Here is a 13950-nt window from a genome sequence, read left to right on the forward strand (position 1 = left end):
AGAGGACAAGTGGCTCGTGCAGCAATGTAACAAGAAATACATTTATGCTCTTTCTTTCACCTCGTCTGCAAATACTCCACTCTGACTGTTTAGTGCTCTCCTGATCTGCACTGATGCACATCAGCCTGTGTTCAGTTGTTACTGACGTAAGATGAGACGAATATCTTCGCTATCGGGTTTCCTGGCAACCAGAGGAGACTGCAAGATGTGGCTGTGCTAATTAGTTGCTTAGCAGGTGTGTTTGCTTTAGATAGAGTGAGGTTAGCACTGTTCAGTTTGAATGCTAAGCTAACTGGCTGCTGGTAGCATGTTCAAGTATTCTTTTATGTACTGCAGTGTCCAGATACTGCATGTCAGCAAATTATGTGGAAGGTAAGAGTAAGTGTGTAGTTACCTGTGTAAATATGCTGATATTCTTATCACATCCCAGCAAAACCAGTTGATCACAGTCTTCCTTTCCCCCCCCCCCCAGCCTCTGTATTACCCTGAGGAGGCTGGCAGGAGGAACTACGACACATACAGGATGTACCTGCAGCACCCCCAAGGCTACAGTGACCCCTACCTGGAGGAGGTCATCACCTACCCGCCCACAGTGGACTACAGCGGTCAGCCTCACGGACTCAAGTCCAGCACCAACTACGCGGATATTTATGCTAGCACACGGAGGCCTTCGTACAGGGCCGAGCAGTACCCCGGTTCTCCTGACTCCTGGGTATAAGCGTGGAGATGTTCTCAGACGGGGAACACACAAGAATCATGAACTTGGCTTTATCAGTGTGTTTGTTTTACAGTGAATGTGCTTGTATGTAGGGGAGTTCACCTGAGCGATGGCAGATGGAAGGAGGGAATGTGTGCCAAAGAAGGAAGTCAAGGAATGTTTTTTTTTTTATGATTTTTTTTTAAAAACTTCATTAGAGGAGGAAAGAAGATGATGATACTGGGAAACTGCTGAGGGTTGTATCATGAGAGACGCGTGTCCTGCTCCGTTTAGACGTTAGTTTTAATTTCTTTATCTTAGCTGTGATAGCACGCTGAAGGTGTGAGTCATGTGAGCGAGGATCTGCGGTAAGAGTCAAGATGGGGAATGTGTATGTGCTGAAGCCAAAATGGACCATGAACTCATATCTGTAAAAAATAAAATAAAATAAAAGAGAGACGTAAAATAAAGAAAAGAACTACTTAACTAATGATGAAAGATTGTACAGAGATTGTACAGAGGGATGAAATTATACCTTATCGTTGAAGCTGTGTAATACCATGGAGTCTACATTTCTTTCAGTTGATTGTAAATACAGAAGAAGGAAAAAACATGTTAACCTGGTTTACACTCATCCGCACTGGTCAAAAATAAATTGTGCCATATTACAACTCTATAGATATATATGAAGAAAGTATGTGGAAAAAAATGGCGTCATAATACAAACCGTACTACAATAATAAAACGGTCAGTTTTGTTTTTTAAAATGTGTCTGTATTTTTTTTTTATCTCAGGCAGAATTCAAACTTTTGAGTACACAAATGCAAAAATACTTAAACATACATTGAATTTTGTCTTTTTTTTCCCACCCAAGGCAAAGGTTGACAAAGTTTTGAATTGAAATTCTGAATTCCTAATCACAGAATGTCAAGACCGGACTTTTCAAATGTATGATTTACCTTGAAAATATGAACTTGTATTATCCTTACATTTTACACTTACATTCATGTTTTATACATTGCACTCGCTGATTTCGACGTAAGACTTTGAAGGTTGATTTCAGTGAAAGAATAACAAACGAAACACCACAGTTTGAGTCAAAGGGAGTAAAAGAATAGAGCTTCCATATTAAATGTGGAATATCATCCTTACATACATACATACATATAAAAATAAATGGATCTTGACCAGAATTTACGTTGCTTCTCTCTCCACGTTATACCCCGTTTTCCCCGATAAAGTTACGCAATTAGAGTAAAGTTCGGTGAGGGAATCACATCCAGGTTAAGCGGAACAAAGTAGTTCTCTTGTAAAACTGAAAATTCCACTTAAGCATTACATCCTAAATGATGTTTGTGTATTTTGGGGGCATTTAAATAATGCGTTTTCTAGTTCCGTTGTCCGGATAACTTTCCCTTGAAATTAGAAACCCTTACATTTTCAAGGACGTAATCCTCATCGGTGTTATGCAATGTATTTCTAAAGTATTGGAGTACAAAGTGTAGTATTTTCTTTCAAATAAAAACCTTCCAGAAAATGGCAGATACCTTGAAATGGTGTTAAAATAAAGTATTTGTGGAAAAAAAAACGCTTAAAATTGCACTTCTGAGTGGGTCGGTCGCAGCAGTGCAAACACAAGTGCAGATAAGACAGTAGTCATTGGGGCCAGTTCCATTTAGGTTGCGAACCCCGCCGGGCTCAGTGGAACGCCCGTGAAGATAAATGGAATGAGGCGGTAATTAAGTTGAACATTCACACCTGTTTACCTGCTGCTACTGTCAAAATGGCTGCCGTTAAAAACGTCTGTCCTCCTTAAAACGCCTTTCAACCCTCCAAAATCTGCGGTGACGTCACCAGATGACGCTAAAAGGTAAAAAAAAAAAAAAAACGATTCAATTTATGTCATTAATGCACCTTTATTTGGCACAGGTGTTCTTGATGACTCGTCAGTTCATTTCACGGTTATCGATGTTTTATTGTGAAAATTTCAAAATAAAACTCCTTATAAATCGAATCGTGAAAAAAAACAAAATCAGTGCAGGCTGTGTAAATGAACTACAAGAGAAAGTGTAGTTTCGATTCAGTCTCAGAGGCAGAAAAGGCGTTCCTGTGTGCAGTCACGGCAAACGTCATCATCCGCGTTTGAGCTTAAAAACAACGAGCTGTGTGCAGAGGGACGCTCCGCTGCTTCTCTTTAGAAAGTTTTCACGATGGTGCAACAACTTTCCAAGTATGGAGCGAAGGAGAGTCCGGTACTGAAAGCCGGACACCCTCCAGCAGGTAAAAACTCGTGTTCAAGTCGGGAATTGTGAAGTTTTGAAGCCAGTTTTTTATTGTTTTTGTTTTTCCGCTGTTTGACCCAGATACAGAACCGTCACCCCCCCCCCCCTTCCTCAGCTCCAACTGCATTGTTGTCTGTCATTGACAAAATTCTGCTACGTGTTCAAATCGAACGGTGTTTATCTCATTGCAGCGAACGCGTTCAGCTTTGCAAACGCCTCCGATTCACTCGCACGCCTTTTTTTTTCCAGGCCTCGAGTGAAAGAAACTTTGTGTTCCTGCAAGTTAACCCGCGATGCAAATGCAGCTTCTTCTTTTCTGGTCCCTTTTTTTTTTTTGCATTGACTTGGAAGCTGTTCAGCTTCATTGGCCGCAGGATGTCAAACTTGCTCATTTCTCTCTACACTTTTGAACATGTTTGCGTAGCTCTGATTTATTGGGTCTAAAATCCTCCCCTCAGATTTGCTATGGGATTTAATTAATTTATCGCTGACGTCAGATTATTTTTTTTTAGTGTGATTTCGAGTTTTAATTCCTGATTTCAATGAATAGTTTGCAAGAAAAGTTGAAAGCAATAAACAAGGAAAAATATCACTTGTGTCAAATCTTTTTGCCTCTCCCCTCTAAAATCCTCCTCTGACCCTCAGTACCTTCGCACAGAGGAGTTGCACGTTTCTTCTGTACACGGAGTTCTCTTGAGTCGACAGCTGTCATATCCTGTTTAAATAACCTTAAAATGAAATGTGAAACCAGTAAAATGCAGGTGCAGACCCCATGCTATGTTCTCCAGATGTTCCCCCTCAGGGAATATAAGTAATAATTGAAAAATATATATATTATTGTGTGGCTCAACAGTGAAGGCTGGAGGTAAACGGGTGGCAAAGAAAAGCTTGGAGGAGTCCGGCGGTGGCAGCAGCACCCATGGGACTCCAGAGAAGGAGACAAAAAGGTCTGATAAACTGAGGTAGGCTGGCCATGAACCCTGGTAAGGGCTAGTTGGAGAAGAACGTGGACCGGATCGTGAGAACAGTCGGGTCAGACAGAAGCCTCTCCAGATTTCCAGGAAGTCTCAGTAATATCCTGTTGGATCAGACCCTGGGTTAATAAAATTATACCTCTCCACGCTCCTCTATGATGGCTCCCTGAGATTAGATTTAAGTCTCGGCCACATTGATACGCACACTTGGGCTCTGATGCCGATTGATTCTAATCCATCTGTCGGAGGTGTAGATTTAACCAGGGGCTGGAAAACGTTCCTCAGGTAGTAATTGACTGCAGTTTTGTGGGTGGAACCTCCATTTTCTCATGCCAAAGATGTTCGGCTGGATTGAGGGAGGAAGTAGAAAATGAGATTTCTGACATGGCGCAGCAGCTTCCAGTGTCTGTGCGTGGATGTGGTGGAACCAGCATTTTTAAAGATGTTTGCTCGTCTGAAGCAGTAAATTCAGCATTTTTCCATCCATGTTTTGCATTGAAGTTGAGCTAAGTTAATGCCACCATGTAATTTTTATATATATATATATATATATATATATATATATATATATATATATATATATATATATATATATATATAATAAAAAAGAGTGTTTTGGTGCATCTTAGAAGTTCATTTGTCTGAATGCACTCCTGGTAAGAAAGTTTGTCGTTCGTGATGTCTGAAGTGTTCTGTGTTTCACACATGGAGGTGTCAAAGCACGCGTGTCTGTCACCTCGTGGGGCTGTGCTCCTTGTTTGTTAAGCATCAGTCACATTCTGCACGCCGTTCTCCTGCTGCCTTTATTTCAAACCAGCGCGGCCATCAACCGATATCTGCTATCAATGAGACATTTTTGGCCAGAGAGCAGCCGCCCACTGGATGTTTTCTTTTTGGCACCATTCTGTGTAAACTCCAGAGATGGCCGTGAATCAAAATCCCAGATCCTTATGTGCACCAACAGCCCCCGCCAGGCTCCCTACAACAGATCCTCTAGACCATGTATCTGGCGATTTGCTCCAACAGGTTGGTGTACCTGACAAAGAGGTCAGTGAGTGCAGGTTGGAGAGATCATTGTGGCTGTGAATTATCATTTTGCAGCACCAGCAGTCTCCCCACACTGGCAGGAAAAGACGACAGGAGGCTGTTGTAGTTTATCAGACCCGTAACGCTAACCACACCCATCAGTGGTGCTGGATGTGGTTAGCGGTGAAGCTTTGAACCAAAGGTGGCAGCAGAACACTTGTTTTCCAGCGTAGGTGTGAAGTTCTTATTAACATCAAAACCTGTGATGTGGCAGCAGGTCGGTGGCCACCTCCACCAGGATGCAGCAAGTCGGCATACTTCTGGCAGGAACTCTGGACAAGGTAAACAAAAACTTGTGTTTACATGACAAGTCGCTCCAAAAACAGGAGCCTTTTTGTGGTTAATTTTGGCCTTCAATTTTCACAGCTGAGCCACGACTTTCCAGAGACGCCAGTGAGCGTGAGGCACAGCAAGCTCCGCCCAGCAGTGGAGAAGCCTCACTCCCCTCGTGCTTTCTTCATCCAGCAGCCCAGGAAGTATTGAAGCGCCCGTTTGCCCCAACGGATCCATGCGAAAGACGGAAAGTAAAGTGGGGAGGGTGGGGGACGGACATGTCTGTGAGACGTACGTCAAAGTGTGTTTACATTTTTCTTATTAGAGGAAGAAAACGGCTTCTTTCAGCCAGACCTTGTCTGAGAATCATGAACGGCGTTAACTGAGAAGTGTTCAGCAGCTAATGAAAAGCACGTGGCATTTGGATACAAGTATGTTTAAAAAAATAAGGAGGGTTGTGAGGTGTGTGTGATATCTGAGACTGTTGGGAATGAATCATCTGTTTCGCTTGGCACTTAATAGATCTAACTAGAAAAAAACATTGCATGCCATTAATTACTGACCTTCTCTTGCAATATTACGAAATGACCATTAGGTGGCGGCAAATGGCAAGAAAGCTAAAAAGCCATTGTAAAGCTCTGCATACAGCAAAATTAACATGGTAGACCCAAATAAACACAACGCTGTGAGACTTAACATGTCATCCCTTGTTCAAGCATCCTTTCACCTCCATACCTATGCCTCTGTATTGAATACTACAGTAATCAATGTTTAATAACTGTCCTAACAATTCTTTGCAATTGTGTTTTGGTAAATAAATGGTCAACTTGATGAAAAGTGTGATAAACATGAATCATATATTTAAAGCCTGCATTCTTATTTGACTTGACACCCACAGTGGCCCAGGCATCTGCATGGAACAGTGCGGTGGTTTGTTTCCCTGTGACAGCATTCATTGTGTTCTCCTGTCAGCACTTCCTCTATTTTAAGGCGCACAATCACGTCAGGGCGTCTCCTCACATTTCTTTCACACAAGGGATTGTACTGTGTCATGTTTGGCGTGGTTCAGCTAGTCCACCTGTGCAGGAGGCTGCAGAGCTCACAGGCTGTAGCGTTTGAATCGCACTCCAGATGTAACCGTATGTGGAAGAAGGCGGAGCGTCCACCCTCCGTTCCTCAGCCAGGCTCCGGTGCATGTTTCATTCTCGTGTCACATTTGTGACACTAGTGTCAGACACTACACCGCGTTTCCTTTCCAGAGCCACTTAATCAGATGTTAAGACCATTCAAACATGGCAGTTTTGCAGTCGTCTGAAGATTTTATCTTGCAGCCTTAGTGGACGAATTCATACCTTGGGTAATAGAAGGTACTGGGGCTGCAACTGTTGATCACCTTCAAGATTAAATCAGGAACCTTTTTGGTCTTTAAAAATGTCAAGGAAACTTGAAAAATGCTCTCTTGCTTCCAGAACCTACAATGTGTTCAAAATTTAAAGTGCTTGGTGGGGGGGGGGGATTGATACTTAAATAGTTGGTTAGTTTTCTTTTATATTAAAAGAATTGAGTGTAGAATCAACTGTTGCAGCTCCACTACAAAGGATTGTTTAAAAAAATACAAAAGGAAGATATGTTTTCATGTGTCAAAACTTGGATTTTGCAGTAGAATTTAATGTTTTTTAATCATTCCTGCATAATATCACCTACTTGATCACAAAATGTTCAATGTAAAAGAGAATTTGTCTTGTTTTCTCTTTTCATTTTCCTCACCAGCACCAACATGTTTGACATGTAGTTTTCTCTCAACTACATGAGACAGTCAGGCATCCTCAACCTCTCTCACCAGGACAGATTCAGTTTCACCTCCTCCTCAGCTCAGCGACCAGATGCTCATGCTAACTCTGCCCTCCACATCTTTCTCTGAACAACCAAATTGAGAATCCACTCCCATCAGTTTCGCTTTGAGTCTAAATTTCTGAAATAACTAGAAATGGTGACTTTGAACTTTGACATCTAAAATCTTTAAAGTTCATCCACGAATCCTGATTGGATGTTTGCGCCAAATTCTTCAAAAGTCCTTCAAGGTATCTCTGAGGTGTCACGTTAACCGGAGTGGGACCTAACAGAAGGACAGACAGACCTTCGGCTCATGAATGTGGAAGTATAAAAATGCCATGTATTGTGTGTTCCATAAAGCTTCATTTAACATACAAAGAGCTTGCGTTCCTATATGAGTAATGTGAATGAATCTTTATTTGTTAATGTGTAACTTTTTTTTTTATGATTTGCATCACAAAGTCCACAAACACCAGCCCACTTGGAGAGAGTGTGACGATTGCCTTGTAAACACAGCGTGCTGACCGTAAATTCTCTGATGCTCGTGCTGGTCACGCACGCCTCTGATACCATCAGTGTGTGAAGTTCAGAGATGCGCCTTCTCTGTTTGAAGAGAGCAGCAGCTGGTGGTTGTTTCACACTCAGACACGGTGCCTTTCACTGCCAGTGTCCAAACATTCCTGGTCCACAGAGGAGCCTCGCTGACCCAGCGGTGCCTCCCACAGAGAAGTTGGATAAAATACCTGAGATACGTGCACATTTCTTAACGTAACACCTACAGCCTACAAGATATTAAGACACAAAACTTTTTCTGAGGTTTTTGTTTTTGTTTTTTTTACACACGAAACGAGCAGCGTTACATCATTTTACCACAAGATGTCGCCATAGACTCGCATGTACCGTCAACTTCACAGGCCAGACCAGAGTGAACTGATGCTCTGCACTGATGCGTGCCTGAGCAGCAGCTCACGCCTTTCAACACTCTTGCTTTATTAATTATGTTCATCTTTTTATATCAACCTGTTTGAGCATAAGGTAATGCAGGTAACCGGTCTGAAAGCCATGCGTCCACTGTGGAATCAAGACGTTTCTCTCCTGAGAGCTGCTTTAACAAATCAAATGGAAAAATCTGGACCAAATTCATGTAAAAACAGATCTGTGCTTAATTGTGGCCTGTAGATGAAACCCTGGCCCTCACCTGCTTTTATGATATTGAACAATTATATATTTGTTTTAAAATGGGAATTGGCGGTTTGGTTTGCCAAACACAAGGTCCACTGTTCAGCATCTCACCTTCATTTAGACCCTTCTGTTATTTTCTTATATATTTCCAGAAAGTTTACTGAAAGTAACTCAGTGGTCGGGCAAAAACGCATTTCCCTGAAATTCGTCAGGAAATTCAAACCTGAATATCTCAAGGTTATTAATTATAACAACTACTGCTGTTATCAACTGCCCTCAACTAAGTTCTAAATGTAAATATCTTCAGATAATGAGAAACTTTTGCGTCACCTCTAGAAAACAAGTTACAACGTAACATTTAATTTATAATCTCGATATAACAGCACGTAAAGTAAAACGGAGATTACATTCATTAAGAAATTGTGTTCAGTTTCAGGTTGGAAACAAAATAATTAAAGAGGTGTTGGAGGAAATAATCCGCAGAATTCAAGTAATGAAGCCCTCGAGACGTGCAGCAGCATCTCTAACATGCTGTCACGTCCATGTGGCATGCAAGGAGCGACGAAGAGGAGGAGGAGGAGGATGTGCCTCCCCTCCAGATGACCTCATGCGGGGAGGAGGAGGAGTTACCGATCCTGTCTTGGAGGATCAAGTGGAGACTAGTTTGTGTGGAGGTACGCAAGAGGACTGGGAAAACTTTTGTGCTTCTTCATATCCATGACATTTATCAGGTAAGAACCTGAAAATGACTCAGAAGTTGACGGTAATGACGCATTCGGGGGGCCACCGGGGCAGGAAAGCAGCGGTAACTTGTTGCAGTTTGTTGGGAGCAAATGTTGGGACATGTCCATGTAGCAGCCGTCACCTCCAGCGGGACTGACAGCAGTAGTAAACTTCTCCATATCCAGTGATGAACACTTTTGTAACAAATGAGTTGAGCTGTTTCTGTGTCTCTTTAATACCAAGGTTAGCTCTGCTGCAACTAGCTTACCACAGATGCTAGCAGGTTGAATAAAGTTGTCTCAGGTAACGTTTCCGTCTCGTGCGTGAAGCGGACAGGTCACGTTGAGTCAGCGTTAGCTTGTTAACTTAGCTTGTTGAAATAAAAGAAAATCACACTGTTTTTATTTGTGAATCAACTTGTAGAGTCGCACTAATGCGACTAAGGAAAGAGTTTCGGTGAAGCAAACACGATTGGAGTCCGTTCGGTAACTTAATCTTGACATTTAACCGTAATTGATGTGATATAAATGGATAAATTACACACCTGTTAGCGCAAAAATAGAAGAAAACACAGAAAAACAATGCAGTCCTTTGTATAAAGTGGCCAATCAATTATTTTTCTTTTTTCTGACTTAATAAGTTTTAAATGGTCTTCAGTTGTGTCTTTTGTGAGGCCATTAGCCCAAAATCCAAACATATTACATTTTTAATAATACATAAGTAGCTCTTTATGTGGTCACAAAGCAAAAATGCCATACATTCTCGGGTTTAACTCGAGGATTTGCTGACTTTACCCCAAATATCACTGTAAGTAAAATGTGTTTGGGCGTTAACTGTCAAACAAATCACATAATTCAAATATGTCTCTTTAGCCCTTGGAAAGAAAAATATTATTGCTCACTATTTGTGACGTAGCATAATCGCACTGCAGCAAAGCGACATTGCAGTTCTGTCTAAAACCTCTCTCAAGATGACTTTGTCAGAGAACTAAAGTAATACTTATCCCACTCATTGGGTTGCAGATGTTTTACTAAAAAAAAGAAAGAAAAAAAAAAAAGGTTCATTTCTTTTTTGTTCAACTTATATAACTGTGTGGTGTCGTTTGATGCCAGTGTTAGTCTGTATTTTGGCAGTATGGTTGTGGTAGTTTTGAAACCAGAGTCCAATCCAGATATAGTATAATGCTCAAAACTAGGGGTCAAAGCTTACTTTTCTTTCAAGAAACACTTTTGCGTCCATGTTGAAAAATGAAGGAAAAGTATGTGGCTGCAAGTTATATAAATTTATCCATCAGCTGTGAACATGTAGAGTGACTGACAGAAAATTTAATGGAAACAGGATTAAAAATAAACAACCAGTTTCTATTTTCAATTCATTCAATTTTCTAGGGCCATAGCTTATATTCAAGCAACCGCTTATGTTACGTCCACCAAAGAGGTCATGTTTTTGGTGATGTTTCTGTATCTTTAAGCAGGATTACGCTAACACAACATACTTGAATGCACTCCTCCTTGTGGGTCCACCGGATCCTACTCAGATTTGGTCAGAAATGCCTTAAGATCTTGGTGATGTGTTACTTGGAATACTGAAAGTTTTTGTTTTAATGGTCTTACCCTGGGGTGGCACGGTGGTGCAGTGGTTAGCACTGTCGCCTCACAGTAAGAAGGTTCTGGGTTTGAGCCCCGGCTTGGACACGGGGTCTTTCGATGTGGAGTCTGCATGTTCTCCCTGTTCCTTCGTGGGTTCCTTCTGGGTACTCGAGCTTCCTCCCACAGTCCAAAGACATCAAGAGGGGACGAGGCTGATTGCTACTCTAAATTGACAGTAGGAGTGGTTGTGAGAGTGAATGGTTGTCTGTCTATATGTGGTGACCCTGCGATGGACTGGCGACCTGTTCAGGGTGAACGTTCACAAACTCATTGCTGTTTGCAGCTTTAATTAGGGTCAGGGACCTGGTGTTTGCCTGGGTGGAGGTATGTGGGGAGCTTGAGCTCACTCAGGCCAGTATAGCATGAGTCTAGCGATGTGCAAGTTTTAATTCAATGCATTTTGTTTGAAATATGGTGTAAAAAGCAGTATGCTGATAGTTCCTACACCACATCTGACAGTTCGCTCAATACATTTTTCCTCTTTAAGTAACTAAGTTTGGTTACATGAGCTTTTCAGTTGAGAGATGTGAATTGTACAGTAGTATGACTTGTGGTTCCAACAGAACTATAAAAATGTTTGCAGGTGTAGGTTTACTCACCTCAGTGCTTTGTGCTGCAGCAGTTTATTTCATTGGAGAATATTGATATTGTTCCAAGTTGCATGCATAATATACAAGTAAAGTTCTTGTCAGGCACATGAAACAAGTGAAGGTTCCCCTGTAGAGGCCTGTGAAACACTGTAATCATGTCTCTCCATGTTGGTTTATTCATTTGAGTTTGAGGACTGCGTGTACATAACTTTTGCTCTTTTCAGTATTTAGGGAATCCCCTTGTTGCTCACCCAGGTGCTTTGAAAACCAAAGCTGTTTTACCTTTGTGAGAAAATGCCCGTAAATGTCAAGATGCAACTTTGATCGTTGACACATAATTCATCTCCTCAGTGTGATCTCGGAACAACCTGTCAAGTCTTCACTAGCTTACAACTGCTTGTACCTTGAAACAACATGCCACTACATTTCCTGATTCCTGTGCGGAGTTGTATGTCTACCTTCAAGGGCAATTAAGTGTATACCGTATTAAATTTCCATTTTAAATTCAACAGGTGGAACAGGCTTTGCCAATGACCGTCTAGATAGCTGCCAGTTAACCTGGAGATACTCTGTATTAAATTTCCAGCCTAATTTCAGGCAATTTTACGCTGATTATGGAACCATTATATGTGATTTGCATGCTTTTACACCAAGGCCTGGTGCTACTTCAATGGACTTACCAACTGCAGTGTTATGAGATGTTTGCACTTCAGAGCCCTCATCTTATTGGAAATGCCTCAAGAGACGGCCTTTCAGTCTCGAAAGAGCCTGGTTCCCATGGTCCTCAGCCAGTTGGCCAGTAGCAGATACTGGCACCAGAGTCACATTGTTATGGCTGAGAAGGGAATGTTATTGGAGCCAGTGACCTGACTGACAGCACACACTGAGTTGTTGTTGTTGATGATGATGATTTTGTACATCTGAAAGCAGCATCTCATTACAGACACACACCGTTCCAATGGGAAAGCCACAAGTTCTTGAGAGTTAGCTGTGTTAAGCCAACCCTGGATTTTATTTAAAGGACAGGTGTGGAACTCTGTGGATTCAAGGACACATATGAGCTGCAGCAAATAAAAGCTTATCATTTTTTGTTTAAATGTGACTTACTCACCTACCTTTTTTCCCCTCCAGTGTTCTCTCTAGCTCCAGAATGCAGAAAGAGCCAGACATGTATTTTTAGCTTAAAGCTAATGGCACCCCATGGCCACCAACTACTGTACTAACAAGAACAAAACTCAAACCCTCAAATCAAGTCAAGTATATTTTATTTGTATAGCACCAAATCACAACAAAAGTTATCTCATGACACTTCACAATTAGGGTCTAGTATGACACTCCTTCACTGAATTTCCACCCAACAATTCTCCATGAGCAAGCACATCCTGTAACAGCGTCGACGAAAACCTTTTAACAGGCAGGAATGTCGAGCAGATCCAGGCTCAATGCCCATCATACCTTCGTCGATGCACGTGACAGGTAAAAAATGACATTTCTGGGCAGTTCTGTTGTCAATTGTAGTTTATGGCTAAGAGTTGGAAATATTCAGCTTTAAGCTATATATGCGTGTCTGTTGTTTCTGCATTCTGGATTCCCAAGGAAGTGACATTGCAGTGGAACAAAACCTTTGTGAGCTCAAGGCAACTATTTGCAAGTATGTGAAAGGGAAAATACTCTTTTGGGTGAAGTATTGCTTCAATGTGCTCTTATTTGCTCATGCTCCATCCCACCCTTCTCTTCTGCATTGGGCTTAAGGATTTTGTTGTTCGTGGGTAGAGGCTCAATGCCACGAGTGGACTGAATACAAATAAGTCCAAAATATGACAGAATGAATGTGCAGTCACGTTGTCCTGCATGCATGCAACTAAGGCGTGTGTTTTTGGAACTACTTATCTGCAACAGCTGTTACTGATTGACATTTTTGTCAAGCCTCTTTGAAAGCCCCTGAGACAGAGAAAAATGGGGGATGCACAGGTGCTGAGCCCCACAGATGTATCAATCTGTGATATGCAATATTTATGGTTAGCAAGAGGTTTGCACCACTGCACATGTGTAAGGCTAAACTAGTGTTTTATTTGATTCTTACTGTATACATTAGAATTATTTCCACCCCGTGATGTTTATGTTAGCCTTGAGTGATACTAAATGTCCAGTACCAGGAGCTATAATACTTGGATTTGATAAACTAACATTCTGATCCAGATGTGGAGTCAGATTCAATAACACAGACACAATTCCTTGGTGGGAAAGACTCCAAGGCTCAGTCTCGATGTCCGGGGTCCACCCTTTGCTCATAGGCTGACATCAGTGCTAGAGTGAGTGAAGATGGAGCTCCAAACAGTGTGTGAGGAATGGAGCATCAGTGTGTGAAATCACAGTGCCAGAACACAAGCATATTTGTGGCTAGAGGAGTGACGACAAAAAAGCAACTGGATGACAGCACTCAGACATTTCAGACTTATTGGGATTGTATGTCAAGGACTGTGAGTCTGGAAAGGTAGACTTTGGAACTCAGTTTAAGACTCTCGCTGTCATAACAATGCAGTGTTTAATTCTCATTTGAGTCAGATGTCATAGTTTGTCTCTCAGCTAAAACTGCCAGTAAAATCTTCCCAACCTGGGACTGGAAAGTTCTGCATCTGAGATCAATAAGGATATCCAATA

The 13950-nt window shown here is 41.7% G+C and overlaps 3 protein-coding genes across 10 annotated transcripts in view; all 3 read left to right on the forward strand.

The window, feature by feature from the left end:
- LOC147251993 (plakophilin-4-like) overlaps window positions 1-1745 on the forward strand; it is a 76485-nt gene extending 74740 nt beyond the window's left edge. Inside the window, exon 23 of one of the 5 annotated variants that reach the window (XM_086220053.1) lies at window positions 473-1745. In XM_086220053.1, the coding sequence (XP_086076179.1) occupies window positions 473-718 (246 nt within the window). In that variant the 3' untranslated portion in view covers window positions 719-1745. The remainder of the gene's footprint in view (window positions 1-472) is intronic. The other 4 variants (XM_086220055.1, XM_086220056.1, XM_086220057.1 and 1 more) reach the window with 4 other exon arrangements.
- A 658-nt stretch (window positions 1746-2403) lies between these two features.
- LOC147251995 (death-associated protein-like 1 homolog) lies at window positions 2404-6173 on the forward strand. 4 transcript variants are annotated; one of them, XM_086221201.1, is made up of 4 exons: window positions 2404-2567; window positions 3833-3941; window positions 5257-5320; window positions 5406-6173. In XM_086221201.1, the coding sequence occupies exons 1-4, from the start codon at window positions 2555-2557 to the stop codon at window positions 5520-5522; spliced, it is 303 nt and encodes a 100-aa protein (XP_086077327.1). In that variant the 5' UTR covers window positions 2404-2554; the 3' UTR covers window positions 5523-6173. The 4 variants fall into 4 exon arrangements, with proteins under 4 accessions (XP_086077327.1, XP_086077326.1, XP_086077325.1 ...); XM_086221200.1 differs by having other exon boundaries at window positions 2406-2567; window positions 5254-5320; window positions 5406-6169; XM_086221199.1 differs by lacking the exon at window positions 2404-2567 and adding an exon at window positions 2715-2977 and having other exon boundaries at window positions 5406-6166.
- Window positions 6174-8892: 2719 nt separating this feature from the next.
- The window catches only part of tanc1b (tetratricopeptide repeat, ankyrin repeat and coiled-coil containing 1b), a 97976-nt gene continuing 92918 nt past the window's right edge, over window positions 8893-13950 (forward strand). Inside the window, exon 1 of the mRNA XM_086220068.1 lies at window positions 8893-9058. Coding sequence (XP_086076194.1) covers window positions 8927-9058 — 132 coding nt within the window. The 5' untranslated portion in view covers window positions 8893-8926. The remainder of the gene's footprint in view (window positions 9059-13950) is intronic.

This window comes from Aulostomus chinensis, chromosome 12, assembly GCF_037954235.1.
Source record: "Aulostomus chinensis isolate RoL2024-O1b breed Wild chromosome 12, RoL_Achi_v1.0, whole genome shotgun sequence".
Classification (NCBI taxonomy): Eukaryota; Metazoa; Chordata; class Actinopteri; order Syngnathiformes; family Aulostomidae; genus Aulostomus; species Aulostomus chinensis.